The 21,288-nt window shown below is 49.3% G+C and overlaps 6 protein-coding genes across 6 annotated transcripts; 1 reads left to right on the forward strand and 5 right to left on the reverse strand.

Annotated features, from left to right (window-relative positions):
• Nucleotides 1–243: 243 nt before the first annotated feature.
• Nucleotides 244–2,835, reverse strand: ALT_3987 (DEAD-box ATP-dependent RNA helicase DBP2; the record flags this gene model as incomplete). The annotated part of the gene is made up of 6 exons (XM_033564384.2): nucleotides 244–464; nucleotides 530–658; nucleotides 1,148–1,255; nucleotides 1,315–2,283; nucleotides 2,341–2,501; nucleotides 2,783–2,835. 6 exons carry the CDS (start codon nucleotides 2,833–2,835, stop codon nucleotides 244–246), a joined length of 1,641 nt encoding a protein of 546 aa, XP_033420275.2.
• Nucleotides 2,836–4,191: 1,356 nt separating this feature from the next.
• ALT_3988 (putative hydroxymethylpyrimidine/ phosphomethylpyrimidine kinase 2) lies at nucleotides 4,192–6,272 on the reverse strand (the record flags this gene model as incomplete). Its single annotated transcript, XM_033564385.2, has 9 exons — nucleotides 4,192–4,343; nucleotides 4,408–4,623; nucleotides 4,681–4,789; nucleotides 4,857–4,922; nucleotides 4,985–5,135; nucleotides 5,188–5,732; nucleotides 5,793–5,875; nucleotides 5,976–6,157; nucleotides 6,220–6,272. 9 exons carry the CDS (start codon nucleotides 6,270–6,272, stop codon nucleotides 4,192–4,194), a joined length of 1,557 nt encoding a protein of 518 aa, XP_033420276.2.
• A 541-nt stretch (nucleotides 6,273–6,813) lies between these two features.
• Nucleotides 6,814–13,917, reverse strand: ALT_3989 (DNA polymerase alpha catalytic subunit; the record flags this gene model as incomplete). Its single annotated transcript, XM_033564386.2, has 10 exons — nucleotides 6,814–7,797; nucleotides 7,850–8,590; nucleotides 8,652–9,209; nucleotides 9,259–10,977; nucleotides 11,030–11,395; nucleotides 11,442–11,617; nucleotides 11,992–12,810; nucleotides 13,333–13,457; nucleotides 13,506–13,721; nucleotides 13,781–13,917. 10 exons carry the CDS (start codon nucleotides 13,915–13,917, stop codon nucleotides 6,814–6,816), a joined length of 5,841 nt encoding a protein of 1,946 aa, XP_033420277.2.
• A 349-nt stretch (nucleotides 13,918–14,266) lies between these two features.
• Nucleotides 14,267–15,891, forward strand: ALT_3990 (uncharacterized protein; the record flags this gene model as incomplete). The annotated part of the gene is made up of 6 exons (XM_089599668.1): nucleotides 14,267–14,335; nucleotides 14,397–14,546; nucleotides 14,597–14,732; nucleotides 14,800–15,015; nucleotides 15,072–15,643; nucleotides 15,697–15,891. 6 exons carry the CDS (start codon nucleotides 14,267–14,269, stop codon nucleotides 15,889–15,891), a joined length of 1,338 nt encoding a protein of 445 aa, XP_089456006.1.
• A 118-nt stretch (nucleotides 15,892–16,009) lies between these two features.
• On the reverse strand, nucleotides 16,010–17,146 carry ALT_3991 (RCC1 domain-containing protein; the record flags this gene model as incomplete). The annotated part of the gene is made up of 1 exon (XM_089599669.1): nucleotides 16,010–17,146. One exon carries the CDS (start codon nucleotides 17,144–17,146, stop codon nucleotides 16,010–16,012), a length of 1,137 nt encoding a protein of 378 aa, XP_089456007.1.
• A 689-nt stretch (nucleotides 17,147–17,835) lies between these two features.
• Nucleotides 17,836–20,039, reverse strand: ALT_3992 (putative MFS phosphate transporter; the record flags this gene model as incomplete). The annotated part of the gene is made up of 4 exons (XM_089599670.1): nucleotides 17,836–19,208; nucleotides 19,274–19,416; nucleotides 19,475–19,642; nucleotides 19,723–20,039. The coding sequence occupies 4 exons, from the start codon at nucleotides 20,037–20,039 to the stop codon at nucleotides 17,836–17,838; spliced, it is 2,001 nt and encodes a 666-aa protein (XP_089456008.1).
• Nucleotides 20,040–21,288: the final 1,249 nt, after the last annotated feature.

A 21,288-nucleotide genomic window follows, 5' to 3' on the forward strand; every position in this document is an offset into this window, starting at 1 on the left:
ATTAGACAATTCCAGCAGCGGTGAGCCTCCTGCGGCCCATTTCAAAAGCCCGACGACGAGCATCTGTAAAAACAAAACCATAACTCGAAAAAGGAACAAGGTCTATCGTATCATCGAAAAACGCCTTCCGTACCGAATTACGTAGAAAAACCCCGAGGGAACCATGGAAAAGCAAAGTCTACCGGTGACGATGGGTTACAAGCTCAATGACGAGACTGGACGTCAAGGTCAAGATCAGTCAGTTTACCAACGGCGAGCGTTGCCAAGCGGGGCAGCGTTGGAAGCGGTGTAGCTACCACCACGACCACGACCACCGCCGCGACCACCACCGCGGCCACCCCAGCGGCCGTAACCGCCGTGACCGCCACCGCCGCCGCTGTAGCGAACCATCTCAGCGAGACGGGGGTCAATCTGCTGCTTGGCCTCAGTGAGGATAGTAACCAAGTCACGAGCCTGCTTGGAGTCTGCATTGAAGAATGTCATTAGTCATGACAAGTAGTGACAGGGGTAGTCGTAAAGAGAAACTCACTTTCAGTGGTGAAGAAGGTAATGGCAGTACCCTTCGCACCAGCACGACCAGTTCGGCCAATACGGTGAATGTAGTCCTCCGAGTTGTTGGGATAGTCATAGTTCAGCACATGAGTGATGTCGCGAACATCTTTAAACAGATTTAGGTTAGCAAACAGAGCATTAGTGAAAATAGCAACGAGGCCTAGGCGCCCTTTTGAGTCATGTGAGACTTGATGCATCACTCTCTCACGGACTCTGTGGTCGAAATCCGTTTGTGGCAGAGTCCATCGCCTGGGGCAAGATCGCGGTCCTAGAGTAACCTTGGAATGCAGCCTCAACAAGTCGAAGGGAGAGAAAGCCCATCTCTCGACCAACGAGGTTCAAGAACAGAGATGGAAAACTCAGAACAGAAAGTACGAATCAATCTGCTACACTGCACTGTAAGTCCAAGGTCCTCATGGTATGAGCACCATTTTCAGGAGACCCGACAAAGCCTGGACGAGTCATGTTATACCAACATGGCTTCTTTTAGAAGAGAGTCAAGCACCGTGCCATTGTCACACGACGTCAATGTGGGTGAGGGAGCTTAGGGAGGAGAATAGGGAGGGGAGGGGGAAAAGTTGCGATTCAATCATACCAATACCACGGGAAGCCACATCAGTGGCCACCATGATTGGGCTCTTGCCCGTCTTGAATTCGTTCAAGACCCAATCTCTTTCTTGTTGTTGCTTGTCGCCGTGGATAGCTGGGCTCGTTGTTAGCAATAGCATTGGGAAATGAGGAAATGATCCAAGAGAGACTTACAAAGTGCGGGCCATCCGTCCTGGCGGAGGAAGCGAGTAATCTCATCAGCAATGCGCTTAGTGCCGGTGAAAATGAGACACTTGTTGCCACGGTTTTCCATGATTTTCTCGAGGTGCTTGATCATTTTGTCGCGCTTCTCAAAGTCGGAAACGACCTCGACAATTTGAGTAATTCTGTGGTTAGCAGACAAATCCATGGAACCGATGTTCACCTGGATATAGTCGTTCAGGAAGTCAGTAGCGAGCTGACGGACTTCCTTGGGCCAAGTGGCGGACCACATGCAGGTCTGTCTGTCAGGACGAATCTGAGAAATGATCTTGCGAATCTGAGGTTCGAAACCCATGTCCAGCATGCGGTCAGCTTCGTCAAGAACGAGGTAAGTGACACGGCGGAGGTTGGTCCGGCCAGCTTCCAGCATGTCGATCAGACGACCAGGGGTTGCGATGCAGACTTCGACACCGCGGCTCAGATCACGAATTTGGGGGCCCTTGGGAACACCGCCATAGACGCAAGTGTTGCGAATCCGGGAAGACTTCCCGAACTTGCTAATTTCGGTCTGGATCTGAACAGCAAGCTCACGGGTAGGAGCGAGGATGAGGACAATGGGACCATCGCCAGGAGCGAGGAGAGGCTGAGCGTTGATGTGAACAATGGCAGGGAGACAGTAGGTGAGGGTCTTTCCGGAACCAGTTTCGGCGATACCGACGACATCCCGACCGGAAAGAGCCATAGGCCAACCCTGAGACTGAATGGCAGTGGGACGCTCGAAGCCTTGAGCCTTGACCTCACTCAGGACGTACTGGGGGAACCCAGCCTCGTCGAAATTCTCGACGGGACGAGGCACATTGCGTCCCTGTACAGTCATCTCCTGCTTCTTACGGAACTCCTCAACCTCGCGCTCAGAGCGAGCGGCAACATCGGGATGCTCCTTGTAGAACGACTTTTCGAACTTGGGGAGGGAGTCCAAATCTAGGGATAGCAAGTCAGCACCCAAAGACGAACGGGAATCGAAGGTAATCAACTTACCCCAATCTTGTTTCTTCAAGCCAGCGCCCAGGTTCGACATGCGATCACCACCAGCGGCACCTCCACCGCGACCGTAGCCACCGCCATAGCCACCACCGTAGCCACCGCCGCCAGAGTAGCCGTTGCCATTCTGATAGCCGCCATCGTGACCACCTCTAGAGCTGTATGCATTTGTCAGTCATTCACTGAATCACAGATGTGAAGTTTCCAGATTTTCAGAGATAACTCAAGCCATCGTCGACGCTAAACAAAGGTACAAGGTGTTGCAGGCTATTATCGCGCAGAACGCTAGCATAGCAACATTTGAGTTGGACACAGGTGAGCGAGGGAGACTCCCAGTAAGTGATACCCAACCCAGGCCAAGGCGATACATTTCAACAACATATCACTTGCGATATCTCCGAAATCTGATAACATTTCGTCTCAAAGATGATGAACTTACCGATAAGAGTCGCCGCGCGACTCGCGCTGATAACCGCCACCGTAAGAAGACATGGTGTAGTTTTGTGTTATTTTGATGAAACAGAAAACGACGACGATGAAGGTAGACAGGGGAACAAAAAGTCACAAGAAGTAGACTAGAAGTACCTTGAAGCAGGTAACAAGACTACTGAGTGAGAGATGAAGACGGAACAGTGTCCGATTCCGATGAAAAAGAGAGGTAAGGGGATAAAGAGAGAAAGAGAGAGATGGGCGAGGAGGAAAGAAAAAAGATCTCAGCGGCAAGAAAAAGTGGAAATGAGCGATTGAAAAGGAAGAGGAAGCGGCGAATCAGGCACTTTCCTGTTGTGGTTAGCGTGGGCAAGACTTTTTCTTTACCGCATTTTTTGCCACAGATCACGTGGGAGATAACGCCTCGGTGTTACCCTTGGGTTATCAACACAAAGAGTCTATGGCTAATGCTACGATTTCCACCTGTTTAGCAAAAGCCACTTGCTTCGCAAACCCGGTAACGAATAGAGATCAGGAATGGGATTTTGCCATTCTATTGAAGCACTCAGATGACCAGATTTTGTTGCTCAGTCCAATGTAGTCCGACCTATTACGTCCTTGATCCTGGTATCTGCCCCTATCTAATCAGATAATGTACTGCATCTACTTTGCCTAAATCTGCTGCTTTGTGTAGAGCGGTGCCGAGGCCCATGAAGCGATATAAAATCTCTATGAGAAACAATGATCCTCATACATCTTCGGATTCAATGGCGGACCCTTAAAGAAGCATGGCTTGCACATAACGACATCAACCTGTTGGACAATAGCATGATGGACTTGCGGATATCTCCTCCGCGATCTCGAAGAAGCTTGATATGAAGCGAAGCACGTTCAACGACGGCAGACAATGACGTGAGGTCAATTGAACATTGACCGTATGGATCTGCTCCATGTTTAAGCAGCCAGTTGGTCATCTCATCGTCTTCAATAGCATACCCGGGACAACGATGAGTGAGAGACTACGTTTCCTAGGTTGTACAGCGACTTACCCAAGCACTGGAGGTGTCTGCTCGCTTGTCGGTTCATTGATGTCCCATTCATTTGGAGGAAGATGTCGAGCGTGGTCTTTGATTTATGCTTTATTGCCTCTTAAAGCATAATCTTGGTGCATTGGCAAACCCGCAATGTAATAGTTCGGAGACAACTTCCTGTAGTCTTGTTTCGAGGCCTATAGCATCACTGAGGCAATGTCACACATGTTGGATATACATGCCGAAAGAGGACTTGAGCTGTAAAGAAGAGGGTTGCGGTTGATCGTTGTCTGCGCCTGGAGGCTTCTAGAGGCTGCTGGAGTTGATTAGACATCTAGCCTTGCCATTCTATATTCTACAGTATAATGGTCATCCCTATATAAGATTTCTACGTGCTCAATGAAGTCATGTGCGCTCGTGGATGGTCACCCAATCCCATATCCCAGAAGCTGATTTCCAACTCCGTTGCCCGGATGAAGATCTTAATCAGTTCCTCCATCCGACTGGGTGAGACCTGTCGCATGTGTGTCTCCAGTAGTTCTAGAATAATTTTGTCAGCCACATATGCTTAGGTACGTTGCGAAGAAAAGAATTGTATCCCTACCAGAACCCAATCGAACAGCCTCTGTATAGTCTTCAGCAACATAATTCTCAATCCACTGCCAGTAGCGATTGCCCTCTCGAAGGGTCTCTTTCTCAGTGGACAGTCGCTTAGCAATGGCTCCGTAACCGATGAGACAGGGTGCAAGAGCCATCTGCAGTGCGAGCCAATCCTCCGATTGTCCCACGTCGAGAATGTACCGGCTGTACGCCGTACAGGCTAGATTGGGAGTCAGCAGCAATCAGAGAGGAAGCAGCTGAAACCTTGAATACTCACCAAGGCTTTCAGGGAAACTCTCCATTTCTGCCTTGGACAAGCCAAAGGAGGCACAGTAGTCCAAATGCAGAGCCGTCTCCCGTTCAATATGTAATACGATCTTTGCAGACTAGAATTTTTTGTGCCGTCAGCGTCGATTGTTTCAATGAAAACAAGTCCTTGGTGAGCGAACTGACCGTGGCAATAGACGCCATGGATTTCGCTTTATAAGCAGCCAGCGAGTTGCTACGCGCGAAATGAACCTGAAGGAACCAGCAAATCAGCAATCCTCGGATGACTGTCAAAAGTATCAGGAGGTTTTCACCAAGTAGAGGTAGTCCTGCACCAGGTATTGCTTAAACCGCTCCAAGGGAAGCTTGCCACTGCCCAGGCCGTGAACAAACTCATGCTCTGTAAACTTCTTCCAAATCGGACGGACATCAGGTCGGGCTAGAGCATACTCCAGGAAACGATTGCTGAGGTTGTTGTTAGTCACATGGACCAGGGAACTAGAATAGCAGGACCTACGGTGCAAAAGGCAAGGAATACACGGAGTGAAAGTGGTTGATTGGGCCACTTCCCTTGCCCATATCGACACTCGTCTTGATTCCCGCTTCGACAAATCGGACAGCACTGTGAACAGCTCGTTTCATATCCTTCCCAAGGGCCAGATTGGCCGCAATGGCCGACGCCAGAGAGCAGCCCGTGCCATGAGTGTTCTTGGACTCGAGGAATTCAGTTTCGAAGAGAGTGGCGTTCTCTCCGTCGTACAGGATATCGATCACTTTTGACGCATCCTCAGGGTTCTGCGCCGCCTCGTGGGCTGCTGTAAGAGGTAAATGACCGCCTTTCAGAAGGACAGCCTTGGGACCCAAAGCACGAACTTGCTTTGCGAGTTGAGTGAGCTCGGAGAGGTTCTTCGGTTCTTGTACGTCCAGTCCGGCATCTTTCAGTAAGAGGATCGCCTCAGGGATGTTAGGAGTGAGAATAGTCGTCAGGGGTAGTAGCTTTGTGCGCAGACTCTGAACAGCTGCTTCGGGTAACAATTGAGACCCGCTCGTAGAGACCATAACCTGTTTATGCGTTCAACCTCAGATACTTTACTTCGAACAGTTCAACATAATAGAATTTACCGGGTCCAAAACCACTGAGGGGATTTGATGTGAAGTCAAAACCTCAGCGATGACATCAATTGTCTCTTCAGAGGAGAGCATGCCTGCGTCTCAATTAGCTGCAATTGCCGGACAGAGGGGTGGGATTCGGAAAGGCAGGCGACAGTAACAAAGGAAGAAAATATCAATGCATGATACTCATACCTAGTTTGACAACGTCTGCTCCCACATCCTCCAACCCAGCATTGATCTGCTTCTTCACAAACTGTGCAGGGACGATAAAAATGTCTTGGACCCCCAAGGTGTTCTGGGCGGTTAAACCCGTCGTCGCTGTCAGAGCATAAACACCATGAGCAGCGAGAACCCTCTGATCAGCTTCTAATCCGCTGATTCATTTCATAGCGTTAGTCGGATATTTACATTCGTTTTCTAGGAATTGATGACATACGCGCCGCCTGAGCTGTCCGAGCCGGCGATGACCAAAACCCGCTTGACAGCCATGGTAGGGATGGCGATCTCCGAGCTGATCGATTCAGGACGGCTGATGGAGATAATTGATTCAAAAAGTTTGTCTGAGAATGATTGGGTGCGTCATAGAATGCACGGCACTAAGACGAGAGAAGTGCCGAGTGCCAACAGTACGGAGTAAGTCAACCGGGAATCCCATCAGCGGGGAAATTTCCATTGCGGGGCTTTATTTGATAAGAAGCCGATAAGACAGAGCACCCTAAAACAGAAGCACGTCGCTTTGTAGATAACTAGAGCAAAGGAACTTTTTGGTTCGTTTGGAGCCTGATGACTGTACAAGCAGAATTAGTCTCAAGCAAGAGACTCGCGACGCACCATGAACTCTTTGAGTCAGTTTTCTTTTGCACATTATAAATGCCTTTCATGCATTGGTCAAGCGAAGAAATGCTACCACTCACTATACAAACAGTGAAATCATAACGCTATCCACAGAAGAGAGCCCAGACCATCCAAATGTCCCTGTATATACAAAATCCAATAATCCCAGTCAGAGACCGCACGACACCAAAATCGTTTACGGAAGCATGAACCGGAAAAGGGCATCCATTTCAACCCATTGTCGGCCGCATTTCTTCAGGTAGCCATCCACCACACCCTTGATGGTGCCGAAGCGAGTGCGATTGAATTCGGCCAGCGCTGCGATGCTGTCTTTCTTTTCGCCACTGGCCTCCTTCTGAGCATTGGCTTTGGCCTTGTCCACATCCCAAAGACCTGCAAAGTAAAGCAATTGGTTGTACATCTGCTTTTCCGAGTACTCATACGTCATACGTCCAAGACAGCCCTCAGCGCGGCCACGAGGTCCCAGGCACCGGTGCCCATAAACGCTCATTTGGCGAGTTCGGTTGCCGCATGCAGAATCATCGCAAACCAGCCAGCCTTCGTAGTACTTTGACGTTTGAGCACGAATTTGGCTCTCCAATTGCGCAATTATCGTCAGCACGGTGAAAGGTTTTTGACATGCTTGGTTAGGGCAGACAATGCCGTTGGCTGTACACATATGAGTCGAGGCCACGAGTCCCTCAAAGATAGACTCCTCTTTGCAAGATCGACAAGTCAGCATAAGCCGAGCAGCATTCTCGAAACGCACAGAGTCTGGAATCTGGGACTCTAACGGAAAGATATCCGCATTCTGCTGGTTGCTTCCACTGGATGTATTGATCTGATACTTGCGTACATCCAGACCCAGACACTCAGCTAGTCGAACTGCATCAGTTCCCGGAATAGGCGCACAAAGACGCTCAATGGGAGGGAATATCTGCTTAAGGAGGTAAAATTCAATATCGGGCTTGAGATTGTTGTCGGACTTCATGACATCATGAAGGGTATACGACCGCTTCGCTGGCGGTAGCGATGAGGTCTCCGAGTCTCCATTCGTCACAATGTATGAAATGACATCGTTGGGTCGAATTGTCTTGCCACGGGCGAGCTCACGCAGGGCAACTTGTGCGGGAGGCATCGTCTCCTTGTTCGGGTATTCCTCTGGCCGTTTCGACAGTTTCTGTAGAGAGCATTAGCAATGCAAAAGAGATCGTCAGGGGCTCGAAGCTTACCGTGTAGATCACATATTTCTGAACTGGAATCTGGTACCCGCGCATTTTGTCGGCCAGGTCTCGAAGGTAGTCGTGAACTCGATTGAGAACCAGCTCTTGGTCTTCACCGGAGAGAATTTCATTAAGGAGTTTCTGAGATACTTCCTTCGATAGGGCACAGTATTCACGACGTTTCATATCCAGTCCTTTGACCTCGAGCTTATCCACAAACTTTCCGTCCACCTCAGTCATGTTGACGGCTGCATACTTCTTTTTAGCGTGCAATAACAGGCGACGGAAGATGTTGTCGATATCTAATTCCAGGAGCCGGTATCGTTCGTTGACGGATTTCTTGAACTCCTCGCCAACCTTGAGTGCATCACTGATAGTGTCCATGTTGGTGTTTATCATAACAGAGTCAGTATCACCATAGATGACGCGGAGCTGCTTTGATTCTGCAAGCTCCTTGGTGCTCCTCAGAATCTCACGACCCTTGAAAGTTGTGAGCATGGCCAGAGGACGAGCATAAAAACGACTCTGTGTATAACCCAAACATCCGTACATAGAGTTAGCGGTCAACTTAAAGGCCAATTGTTTGGTATCCCACAAAGCAAGCTGTTCAGGTGTTGCGGATTTGGATTTCATCAACTTCTTCACTTCGCGACGGCGACCAACAAGCGTGGCAATGAGTTTAGGAAGAATACCCTGCTCTTGATCCGAGGAAGGAACTTCCGGCACTTTCTCTTCGTTCTCATTTTCAGCCTGAAAATCACGTTAGTAGGGGTTGTGAGTAGGAATTGTCAAGACAGCGGTTGATGCTCACCGTGGCGGTCCGGTCCACGGTCGTGAAGCAGATATTGTACTCTTGGATGATGCTCGGATACAAACTGTTGAAGTCCATGACCAAGACAAACTTGTCATAGAGACCCTTTTCGGGCTCGAAGACAAGACCTCCTTTGTATTTGTCCTTCTTCTTCTTGTCACCGGCATCATCATCGTCGCCATCCTGATTCTTCTCTTCCGCCTTCTGTAGCTTGGACGAGTATTTATCAGGGCAGATGTATTTGTTTCGGTGAAATTCATGCAGCAAGATGTATTCGTTACGCTCAGCGCGAGTACCACTGAGGGTTCGAGCCCAGGAATTGCCAGCAATGTTTGTGAGAACTTTTGTGAGTGACAACATTTGCAGCCGCAACACGAGCGCAGCAATAAAATAGGTGTCCGCATCGCAGTGGTTCACAAAGTTCAAGAGACCTTCTTTGGAGGTAGCCCAAGTCTTCAATGCCGCCTCAGTATCCAGTTCCTGCCGTGTATTGCCGTCTCCAAGGTAGAGTTCGCACATTTCTGTTAAGCTCCACGATTGACATTTCATCATGAGAGACTGGTGATGTTAACATATAATCCTCGACTTATTGCCACAAAAATCTTACCTTTCCCATGTCATTCGCTACATCGCACATTAATCTTCCAGCGATCAAGTGCCTTTCAGCAAAGAATCCTCCGCCTTTGTTGAAGCTCTTGGGCCACTCGCCACGCTTTAGACGTCCAATGCGATGCCACCCGGGGGTCTTCTTTTCTTTCAAGCGATTGAGCAGAATGCTGAGGTCGACTTCTTGTAGTTGATGTCCCATAAGGACATCAGGATCCATTTTTTCGAACAATGCCAGAAATTTGCTCAGCAGAAATTGTTCGCTCTTTTCCAGCATGAAAGTGCCTCGTTGCTTGCGCGTCTCAGCCTCGAAATGAAGTGGGTACGAAGAGCCAACTGGTCGCATGACAGTGAATGTCTTGCAAGGGAGTTTCTCAGGAGGAGTGGTGTCCGTGAGCGAGACGTTTTCGTAAACGCGTGCACTTGCCACCAAAATCTCTTGCTTGTTCTCCTTTACATTGAGTTGAGTCCTGAAAGCAAGACTCATGAGTGTAAGGGGCGGCGGCTCCAGATTCTCTGTGTCAGGCACAGGAGTAATGGAAGCAGGTCTTGCAACCTGGCACTCGAACTTGCACCATGACGCATTGTTGACGGCTGTAAAATCGGCATCCTCAACCTTGAGCCAACATGGACCCATGATGTTTTTCCAAAGCACAAATTGCTCGAAGAGAGAGGTGTTGGTTCCGAAGACATGAGAGAACGTCTCGCCCTTGGTTTCCATCGGTAATGTCGGCTTGTCGTACGGGTAGAGCAATTTCAAGTACTCTGCTTCCTTGGGAATATCGGGCAATTCAAATGCATACTTGCGTGTACACGGTTTGATCTTATGCATCCCGACTTTGAGCCTGGACATCATCTCGTCAACCTCTTCATAGACATCTTTCATATCCACCTCCTCATCCGTCACTCGACCATGTTTGTATCTGTACTCGCGAGGAAGGAAAAAAAGCTTTCGTAGGATATTGTCGATTTTGACGAAAGCGCTGACATGAGAACCGGTGTGCTTGTTCTTCACCTTGCCAAATAAGCATAAACTGCCGTTGACCTCCGTATAGTCGAGCCAAAACATGCGCAAACTTCCGTCTTCTTCGATCACATCCTGTGCACGAAGCTTACCGAAAGTCCGTGATTCCGTTGCTGGACTGCTAAGGACGTTTAGTTTACTCCGGACGTCGTTCCAAGAAGCGTTCAGAACATCCACAGATGCTTTCGCGGGAGAAGAGTTCGCAGGAGTGGTATAATTCTCCTTCTTTATCTTTGATGGCGGACGGCTTCCAGCCATGTTAACACTCGTCATTTTGGCTTCACTTTGACCTGTTGCTGGAGCAATCTCCATGAGATCGTTGTCCTCTTCATCAGATTCTTCCTTCTTTACGTTGACATTCGACTTCCTCTCAACTACTTTGCTGATGGGGGAAGAAGGCATAGGATCACTCATGGCCACGTCGCCGTCATCCATTGTAGGGAGGGGTCCATCGTCATCTTCGAACTCAAGGTCCGGTGATTGGTTAACAGGCGAGACCGGCTCGCTGTTCTCGTCCTTTCTGCAGATCCTCTCATTTCGTGGCCTCGAGGCTAAAGGAGGCGAAAGAATGCGGACTTTGCGTCGAGTTTCCGACTTGATCACATTTTGTGTAGGAATATGATTCGCAACGACATTGGTATCGACTTCTCCGAGGAGATCTGCCATGAAAGCTTCGTCTTCTGCCGTGACAACGGGCTATTCCCATTAGCACTAACGCTAGTCATCGGGCAAAGTAAATAAGACTCACCTTCGGCTTCGGAGCAGACATAGCAGGTCCCGTGTTGAAATATTTTGAGATGCCATTGTTGATTTTCTCTTTTCTCTGCTTCTCCTCTTCCCGTTTCCTTTTGGTGGCTTTGCTTCGCCCGGGTAACTCGTCATCGTCGCTTTCGCTGTTGTAGTCCGCTACTCGTTCGTTCCATACTTCCCGTCCATCATCCGCGTATCCTTCACCGTTGTCGTCGACCACGAAATCATCCTGATCCAACCGGTTACGGATAATTTTCTTGTAACCTTCGTCATCCACCTCTTCGTAGATGTCGTCTTGTTCTTCAATCTCGTATGTCGATAGACGTTTCTTTCCTGCTGCACGAAGAGCTCGCAGCTCTGCCAACTTCGCCCGTGCGGCAGACATGGCGCGATGATTTCGGTTGACCTACCGATTGATGGTCATAAATGACTTCGACGGTGGTGACTGGGTTCTGCAATTGCCAGTAATTGAATCTTGCAATCTTGAATAGTGTCGACTGGGGAAGGGATGGCGGTCCATGCGGGCTATCGCGCAGGGAAATGACGACGCGTTGGGGACGCGGTTTGGACGCGCCCCCGCCAATCCCTATTCGGTTAAAGTGGGCTGGTCTACGCCGTAGTAGGTCTCCCGTCATGAGCGGACCAAATCAAAACACTCGACCTGATTCGGGTTGTAGATTTGAAAAGACCATGGCTGTGAAGGCTAATTTTGAATAATACTTGAGTTTCAGACTTTGCGATACGGAGATCGCTCTATAAAAGAACCGACCACTATTCTTTACTTTTCGGGCATATCAAGAAATATGAGCCCAAAGGTAACTCTAGCTCCTGAGCAGGCTCGTTTAAGATGCATTCTCGTCAATCAGCCTGACATCCCTTCCGTGTCGGTGTCACTGAATTCCTCTGTATCACACCTGTCAGCAGCTAGCATCATCTATCGGGCTGAGATCTGGCGCTCACCCTGTGCAAGACCGAAGTCAAAGGTCCCATCAAGATTGTGTTTCAAGAAATCGCGAATTAAGCTCTGTGCTTCCTCTGTCAGACTCGTTATTGAGTTCAAAATTGTGAGACTCATTCCTGTGTTACCGGGCCCCAATTGCGCGATGAAATCGAGTATACCCTGAGCCGTGAACTCGCTGAGCGCATGGATGGCCAGACTTCGTAGCTTTGGAAGACATAAAAATGCATTCCATACATCATCATTGAAGAGGTCGCCTCCGATCCACAATTTCTCCAAATGGGGAAGATATGGTGCGAGTGACATAAGATGATCAGGTGTGAAATAATCGGAAATATCCTTGAGCTCGAGTTCATGCAGACTGCGTAGCTGGCAAATGGCTTGTACAAGCAATTCATTATCTTCAGGAATCTCGGATCCTTCACCTCGGAGACTAAGACGTTGCAGAGAATCCTGAGACGCCAAAGCTCTGTGGAAGTGACGAGCGCCAACCATTGTGTACCCAGTCAGAGACAAACTCAGCAGCTTGATATCCTCGGCAACCACGACACGTGCCAGTAGAAACGTGTCATCAACAAATCTTCTAAGCTCCAGGTGTCGCAGTGCCTTGCAGCTACAAATCCAATCGGCAACTCGATTGACTGTGGAATAAAAGTCTTCGTTCCGCGCTGCTGGTATTGAATCGGTGAACACAAGCACCTCCAGCACTGGCGGCGCTGTTAATGAAGGCAACTCTGCAATTGCTTCGATTCCAAGGCTTGTCAATTTCAGCTCTTTTAGTGATTTCAACTGCGTGCCGATAGCTCTTATCGAGCGTGGCCCTAAGTGACAAGAGCTCAGCATCTCGAAATAATGAAGACTGTGAGGCTGGAGTCCGTGGAGAAACTCTTCAGCATCAGTCTCCGAATTTCGACCTTGTTCGTCGATCCTGGCCGACTCAGTAAATATACTGCTTTGTCGAACACCAACACTGATATCTTACCATCGATATATCGTGATTTGCCTAAAATCGGGGCAGTGAGTTCGGATTTTGTCACCGGCATGGTCAGTTAGGGAAACTCCAGACCAGATAGTCAAAGTCTGTAACATTGGCAGTTTTCCCAACCACTCGGCCAATAGTGAAGGGTCGACTAGAAGTAGTCGAGACGTCAAACTTGCTTCTGGAACAGAGGCCCGTTCCGCTAGATATATCGGACTTCCCACTTACTGTCACAGGACATTCCGCGTATCGAGCTAGTTCTATTGATGATAGCTTTGATCTTTTCAGCCTTTAGAAGAACAACCATGAGTGGGGTTGCATATCCAAGGGAGCTTGGACACGGTACATCCGGGAGAAGACTGACCAGTACCGATCTTGGATAAGATCCAATCATTGTCAGGCAGAGTCCGCAATGAGCGAAGACGCTTATTTCCCTTGAGCTCATAATCGTGAGACACAATATCCCGAAGTTCCGGAGTAAAGAACTCGCTACATCTTGTCAAATACAGTTCTCGCAAGTCACGCCAGGGCACATACTCTTTGATCTTTCCGGTGAACGAACTGTGACCGAGGAGATTCGATAAATCATTGAGATCCAGGTACCGGATGTAACTGTAGTATGGAAGATAGGTTTGATCAAGAGCAGAAAGCACAATAGAGCGCCACATAGTGGCCCATTTTCGTCGAGTATGTGTCGAGTCCAAGATGCCAAGTTCAGTCCCACCGCCTCTGACAGGCGAGAGTTCGTGTGATCTGTACTCACACAGTCAGCAAATCTGTAGAGGACAATAACATAGAACATATGGACCTACTTATATATAGTGGTGACAGCTTGCTCAGTAAAACATTTCGCAGACACAGCACACTGGAATAGGCTGTTGAAGTCCCTCTCTTGCCCCAGGATCTCGACGATGAGGTAGATAATGTCACCAGGCAACCTTGAGGCCATACTCGCGGCAGATTTTCACCCGTCTCAGTCGAAACTCCGGATAATAATGCTGATTAGACGCAACATACAAACATATTGCTCAAAACTGAAACTTGCCTACTGTTGATGCTGCCCTGGATTGCGGTCAAGTAAGCCTTACTTCCAGGCCCAGATTATGTAAGCTGGCGTCGTGACTTGGAGCGATTGAACGAACTGATGAGGAGGAACGATAACGAAACCATCATTATTATGAGGTCTTCAGCAATAGTATGATGGCAGTTTGATAATATTGGAATCTCGCGTCTTTGTCCTTCCAAAGACGGATATGACATCGCTATTTTTCTCACTCAACCCAGAGGCATTAGGGCGGATGCATGATGCCCTTTCATGTCTGGCCAAATTCAGTGAGACGGTCTCTATAGAGGCTGAATCTACTTTAGTGAGATCATACTGAACTATCTGAAATTCAATGCATGCCAGGATGACTGACGGAATTGTAGCTTCGACTAAGCGTCATCAACTCCAGCAAGACCGCCTATGCTGCATTTGTCCTCGACAGAGCAAGTTTCTTCACAACTTACTCATTCAGCCATAATGGCCAGAGCGAAAACGTCCGGTCAGATAGATTCTGCTGCCAGATTTATCTCAAAGTGAGAATCGCCCAGAACAGAGCGTTGTATGATGAGACTGACTAAGAAAGGCTTTGCTGTCCATCTTCAAAGGGAGAACCACTGGACGAGATAAGGACACAGCGGTCGAAAGGTGCGAGTTTGAACTCAACGAAGATCCGGCCGAGACAGAATGCAGGCTCGTCATTAGAATGATCTGTGGGCTGGGTGCGTCTTTGCAATCTATCTCCGTCACTCAGGGGTCCAAAGCACTTATTCTTTCTCGACTTGGCAGGAGTCATTAGGACTTACAAGCTCACTTATGAACCGACTACAGCTCAGCATGCCATCTTCGACAGATCTAGCGCAACTAATAAATGGAACATTGAGCCCAGGTTTTTGAAGGAAATTACCGACCACTTCAGTCCGTCAGCAGTGCAACTCGATATCTACTCCGATGGTGGCAAGGCCATCTTTACAAGCTTTACGACAAAGATCACTGACGGGCAAGGTCTGCGCCATTGAGTAGCTCTGTTTGTCAACTGGAACTGACTAGTTTGCCTGCAGAGATTCTCAAACAACCAGTACATACCTCCGTGGCTATCGATAAAAGAGACTTTGAGGACTTTTCGGCTGAAGATGAACTTCATATTGCCATTACTCTGAAGGACTTCAAAGCGATTCTAACCCATGCAGAGACAACAGGCGTGCTGATCACCGCTCGGTACACTCGCCCCTGTAGACCACTGCAGCTTGCATATGACTTCGAGGGGGTTAGGACCGAATTCACCTTGATGACGACAGGCGAAGATGATAGTGAGGACTTCCCGTCATCGCGAGCAGCCGTTCCCGAGCTGTCCGCAAGACAAACGCCCGCGCCGGTGCACGTCTCTCAGAACAATGCTGCCTCGAATAGGGAACAGATGCCACCTCCTCGCAGTCGATCAATTCGGCCGCTGACTGGGACAATCGACCGCGTCAAAGAGACTAATGTTGGGAGTCAGCAGCCACTGCCACAATCAATTCACTTTGACAGTCTGTTTGTTCCAGCGGATGATGACAGGCAGTGGGATGTACCGAATGAGGAGGACGAGACAATGGCTGAGGACACGCTCGGCTGGGACGCTACAGCTGATCAGGTAAGGGCTCCCAGGTCGTGTTGTGGAGGGGAATTATTAATCGTGTTTTTCAGGCGACATTCAACGCAAGTCTTGGGCCTCGCTTGCGAGACACTGAACCCGTTCTGCCGCATGACTCAAACCAGCAAGAGCGTCAGGAAGAAATGGGCATTCCTCCAACACAACGCATTTCACAGGTTGGTCAACGTCCTCGTGTCAAACGACGAGCTAACAATCAGCAGGTTCGTGGTCTCGGCCTTTTTGATTAGATCGTTGATGTCCATTGTCGTCAATTTCAAAGTCTAGCGGGTGCATCACACGTGGTCCAGTCTGCAAGTTGACTCAACCAGTCATTACATTTCCTGGCTTTCGCAAGTTGCAAGGTGGTCATGTTGTTATAATCCAGCTGGTTGCACAGCCTGCACCAATGCCGACAACCTCAGAACCCTGAAGCATCTCAAGCGGAACTTGCTTGTACGTTCCATTCACGTTACCTTGCGCGTCGATATCAGGGCCACAGTTGCCGTGTTCGCCCCACCCAAATGCCGCAACAGTGTGCTCATCAAGAAGTGCGAGAGCATGTTCACTTCCCACAGCCAGTTTCTGAGACCGAGGCAGGTCTGGAGGAGGAAGCTGGCCTCGATCATTCCGTCCCCAGGCGATGACAGAGAAGTCGTCCTGATGTATATAAACACCATGCCAACTGGCTGCTATACCTCGGTAGTTTGTCAACGATTCGCATACAGGAGCATCAGACAGAATATTCCACTTGTTGTCGCATGAGCCAATAATGGCATATTCCCCTGCGGCCTTGTTGCCCGAAATTACCGTAAACTCGCGACCACAAACGGCACCCTTGGCGTGGAAGGAAATACCTTCCACCTTTACAGGATGCCATACAATCTTCATTCCCTTGGCTGATTCTCCAAGTTGACACTTCCTTGCTCCTCCCCAGCCATAAACCTCCCCATTGGACAACACCACAACCGTATGCCCCATGCCACTGGCAATCGACACAACTTCTGTCCCTTGAGGAGGAAAACTAGGGACCTTTGTCGGCTCGACAGCCTTCGTGCATCCCTGTCCAAGTCCCAGCTCTCCCTTCGCTCCGGAACCAATTACAAATATACTGTCCGCCTCACCAGACGGGTCCTCAGACCCAGCAACCAGGAACGTCCCCTCCCACGTCGCCGACACGTGCTTGAACGTATCATAGTAAGCACCATCATCTCCACTTTTGACAATCACCCGCTTGAACATCTGCAGCGACGCAGTTGCGGGGTTGTGTCCGCATCTGCCATCCTCGTTACAGCCGGCAGCATATACCGATCCGTCTTGGTACAAGACCAGGGTATGATTCCCCCCGGCAACGATACGGGAGATATTCTTCGCCTGTGTGCCATTCTTCTCTTCAGAAGGTGTCTGGCCTCCTTCAAAGAGGCATCTTGTAGGGACAGAGACATCTTCATCATGTCCGATGCCCAGTTGGCCCGATCCGTTCGAGCCAAATGCAAAAAGCGGCATGCTAGATAGTTCCAATTGGGCGACAGTGGCTCAATATTGCATTCGCTTCAGTGTGTGATTGGCGACAGTATCCTGGAACCATGGCCGATGGAGTAGTTGAAGTACAAGACTTCGACGGGGTAAACAGCAATTAAACCCACCGCCTCCTTGAGCGCTTACTATTAACGCACTAGTCCTTCTTTCCGACTGGCAGAATTCGTCAACTAATGGGGCAAATCACGTATTTTCCGGTTTTCGAAATTACCTAGGTATCATTGATTGTTGAAGCTTCCGCAAGTCTACCACGCGATCATCATCACTACACTAGAACAAGATCGAGAGGAGAATGGATCACTAGAAAATATATGTATCGTCAAGTGAAAAGAGTTGGTAGAAATTCATTGCTTGAGAGGGTTTCTAGACGGGAATATAGATCTATTCAGAGTTGATAACCAGTCCAATCATCTAGACATTGGGCTGGAAATGGGGTATGAGAACATTAATCCAACAATGCCAAGCAACAACCACGCCAGAGGGTATGTATAGGTGAAGAAAACAAGGTCCTTTTTCCCAAAACAGGAGGAATGGAGAAGAGACCCTTCCTCCAAAAAAAAAAAAAAAAAAAAAAAAAAAAGAAGAAAGAAAGAAAGAAAGTAAATGGAATATACAAGCTGATTTATTTTCAGAGAAGTGAAACTTGTGGTGGCGCTCTAGTGTTGTGTCTTCTCATTGAAAGAATCAGTAGAGTCACCTTCTTGCGCAGCAGGGGGCAGGGCGAAGTTATCCGACTTGGCAGGCTTTTCCTCCATTCCCCGGAACATTGGGCTGGTCCGGTGGAAGTAAGAGTGGACGTGACCCTCAAGTAGAGACTCGTCAGTGTCAAACGCGAGCTCCTCTCCCTTGTCGTTCTCAGAAACCTTGCGGGCCATCGCTGCCTCCCACTCGGCACGGAATTCCTCGACCTTCTGCTTGTAGTCGAGTTCGGCATCGTAGTACTTGCCCTTTCCGCGAAGACGCTCCCAGACAGACAAGTGCTTGGGATGAACAGCAGGACCATGGTACTCGTGTTCACGACCAGAGCGGATGAAAGCCCAGCGACGCTCCTGCTCCTTCAGGTCAAGACCAGTGGTATCGGGAAGGAAAAGGTAGGTCAGGACCACACCCGCCAGACCGAACCAAGGCACAACGTAGAACTTGGTCTGGGTGTCGATATAGTTGTAAAGAACGGATGCCAATAGAGCACCCAGCTTACCGGCGGCAGCAGACAGGCCGTGAGCTGTGGCACGAATCGGGGTAGGGAAAACCTCCGCAGCAACCAAGAACGTGACCGAGTTGGGACCGAACTGGTTGAAGAAGGAACTCAGGAAGTACATGGCCTGGAAAGCCTTGATGTGCGCCGGCTCTCTGTAGTATTGGAAATGGAAAGCGGGAATGATGAAGAGGATGAAATCCATCATGAAACCGACGATTTGCATCCATTTACGCCCGTAGAGCTTGTTGTCGATAAGGAAGGAGGCAAGGTAGTAACCGACCAGCGATACACCGACGTTGACCAGATTCCATAGCCAGGTGGGCATGATCGATGTAGTATGGGGGCTGATCACCGAGATGAACTCACTCTGGAAGAGCTTGTTACCGTAGAAGAAGACGTCATTGGCGAACCATCCGCCAGCGGTAGCCACGATACGGAAACCAAAGTGACTGAAGGCCAGCTTCAGAGAGGTCACATCGTAGCCGGTAACCGAAGCCTTCTTCTTAGCGGCCGCGAGCTGCTTGCTAGCCGCCTTCATGTGGTACGTACGGTAGTAGACGAGCCACAGGGTGCCAACAGCAGGGATGGCGAAAGAAATACGGTAAGTCCACTGCGCGGCGACGCTGGAGTAGGGAGGATTGCCACTTCCATGATGGAAGCAGAGTAGCAAGATAATGAGGATAACCTGGTTGAAGAACTGACCCCAACCCTGCATCAAGAAAGCACTGGTGACCTTGCGACCACGGTGCAGACGATCCTCCTTGGTGGAAACTTTTCCAGAGCCAACGGCATTTTCCATACCGCTGGTGGCAGTCATTGGGTATTCACCACCTGTAATTGCAGGTCAGACAACATGCACCCGGAAGAAGAAAATCAAGACAAAACGGAGGACTTACCAACACCAATACCGTAGATGAACAGAGACCAAGCATAGCAGATTACCCAGCCATTCTGGTTAACGCCCCAGGCGGCGACGAGCATAACCAGACCGAGAAGCATAATAGTGGCATCTTGTATAAGACCCCAGCGACGACCAATCCTAATAGCCCAATTAGCATGGCTTTCCACCGATAATATTGAGGATGAAGATATCCTACCAGTCACCGAGAACTCCGACCAGAACCTGACCAACAATGATACCGACAATCTCCAGGTACTCAACGGCGTTGATCCATTGAGGATTGCAAATCTTGTGGTCCTTCCAACACGACTTGAAGGCGGCTTGGAAGAGCGGCTTGACGTTTCCGATCGAAAAGAGCACATAACTAATCGGAGAAGACAACGAGACGTTAGCATTTGACCCTTCCCCGCAAAACTGTCTGCTTTGACAAGGCGGAACACTTACCCTTCCAGACCAAGACCAGCACCAGGAAGCACCATGTTCCGGAAATAGTAAGCCACAGGTGACAGAGGGTCCTTCTTGGTCATATCCCAGATGCCCTTGAGCTCACGCTTGGCTTCCTTGGCATCGTAGGAACCAACGAACTTGATCTTCTTCACCAGGGGAAGATCCGCCCAGTAGACACCATCCGGAGTGTAGCTGTCATCCGGACGAATGAGAGCATCGAAGGCGCCCTTCTCATGAACATCCATGTCCTCCAAAGGGTCATGGGTTCCCGTCATATCGGGCCCATGAGGAGCACGTGGGCCAAAGTCAGTCATTCTTTCGTCGACTTGCTGAAGGATAAGAGATCCGAGACCCTGACGGAGAGCTTAGCCTTCACGACAAGATATCGTGGCAGACGCTTAAAACGTCCTTGTAGGACTAAAGGAGATTGCGAGGCGTTGCACAATGCAAGCCAAGTCGAACGGGCTTGATGAATCTTATATGCGGACGGCTGATGGTAGGAAAAAAATCTGGGCAAAAGGCAGACGACTGCCAGCACGAGAGGTCGCCCCCGACACATGCGCAATTCGCGCTTTGTGATAAGTCGACGAAAGGTCTGGGCAGATCCAGAGTAGTGGCGGGTTCCACGGCAGCTCGCACTCGAAGTCGTCGAGAGTCAATCAACCATCGGACAACTCCATAGCGTCCCAAGCTAGAAAGAGGGGCCACTCCGGCCTCGAAAGTTTGTTAGAATGGCCAAACTCATCTTAGCTGGAGAGCGAGGGCCATTGGGATTGGCTGCCTCTCTCTCTTTACTGTCCGAATTCATACCGAATTGGTCGAAAATTCCACTTAATTTTTTTCTTTTTTTCTTTTTTCCGAGTTTAACAATAACTCTGTATGCTAATCTGAAAGTCAGCGGCGGAACCAGTTTTGCCTTGCTGGATCGGAAAGCGGGACGAGAAAGCCTACCAGCCTCCGCTGGCCAATCATTGATGCACGTGGTGGCAGAATCTGCTCAGAAAAGCCAGATTGGCCTTCACCGCCTTCTAGAATGATTCTGTCCGGTCCTTATAGTAGCCAATCAAACTGTTCAATGCCACATTTTCTCAACCCCCACATTCGGACAGAAACGCCGCTTGCAGAGGACGAGAGCGGTCACGCCAGTAACCATGGACTACATCAATAAGGGCATTATGGATATTGACTGCAATAATATCCTGAGACATGCATTATGGTGTCAGTGGATATGTACCTAGGTAGTTCCGATATGTTCAATTATTGACAGGATCGATATCAAACTTCAACGTCAGTCGCGATGGCAATATTTTAGAAAGACTTCATCCTTGTCGATGTTACGTCGGTTTGACGATTGGTGTTACACTGAACGGGTAACCAATTCAGTACCTCGAATATGGGTTGGCCTATCTGGTCGGGGAGTACGCAGTACGGAGAGATCTAAGGTTAATACACACGATTTCCACTGCCCTCCAGCTCCGCATGCTTCTGTTTGTGTATCACAATTATAAATTCAGCCGCTATGAGCTTGTTCTGAGACTGCGAGGCTCGTGGTCAAATGTCCAA

The sequence above is a fragment of the Aspergillus lentulus genome, assembly GCF_001445615.1.
Source record: "Aspergillus lentulus DNA, contig: Alt08, strain: IFM 54703, whole genome shotgun sequence".
NCBI classification, from domain to species: domain Eukaryota; kingdom Fungi; phylum Ascomycota; class Eurotiomycetes; order Eurotiales; family Aspergillaceae; genus Aspergillus; species Aspergillus lentulus.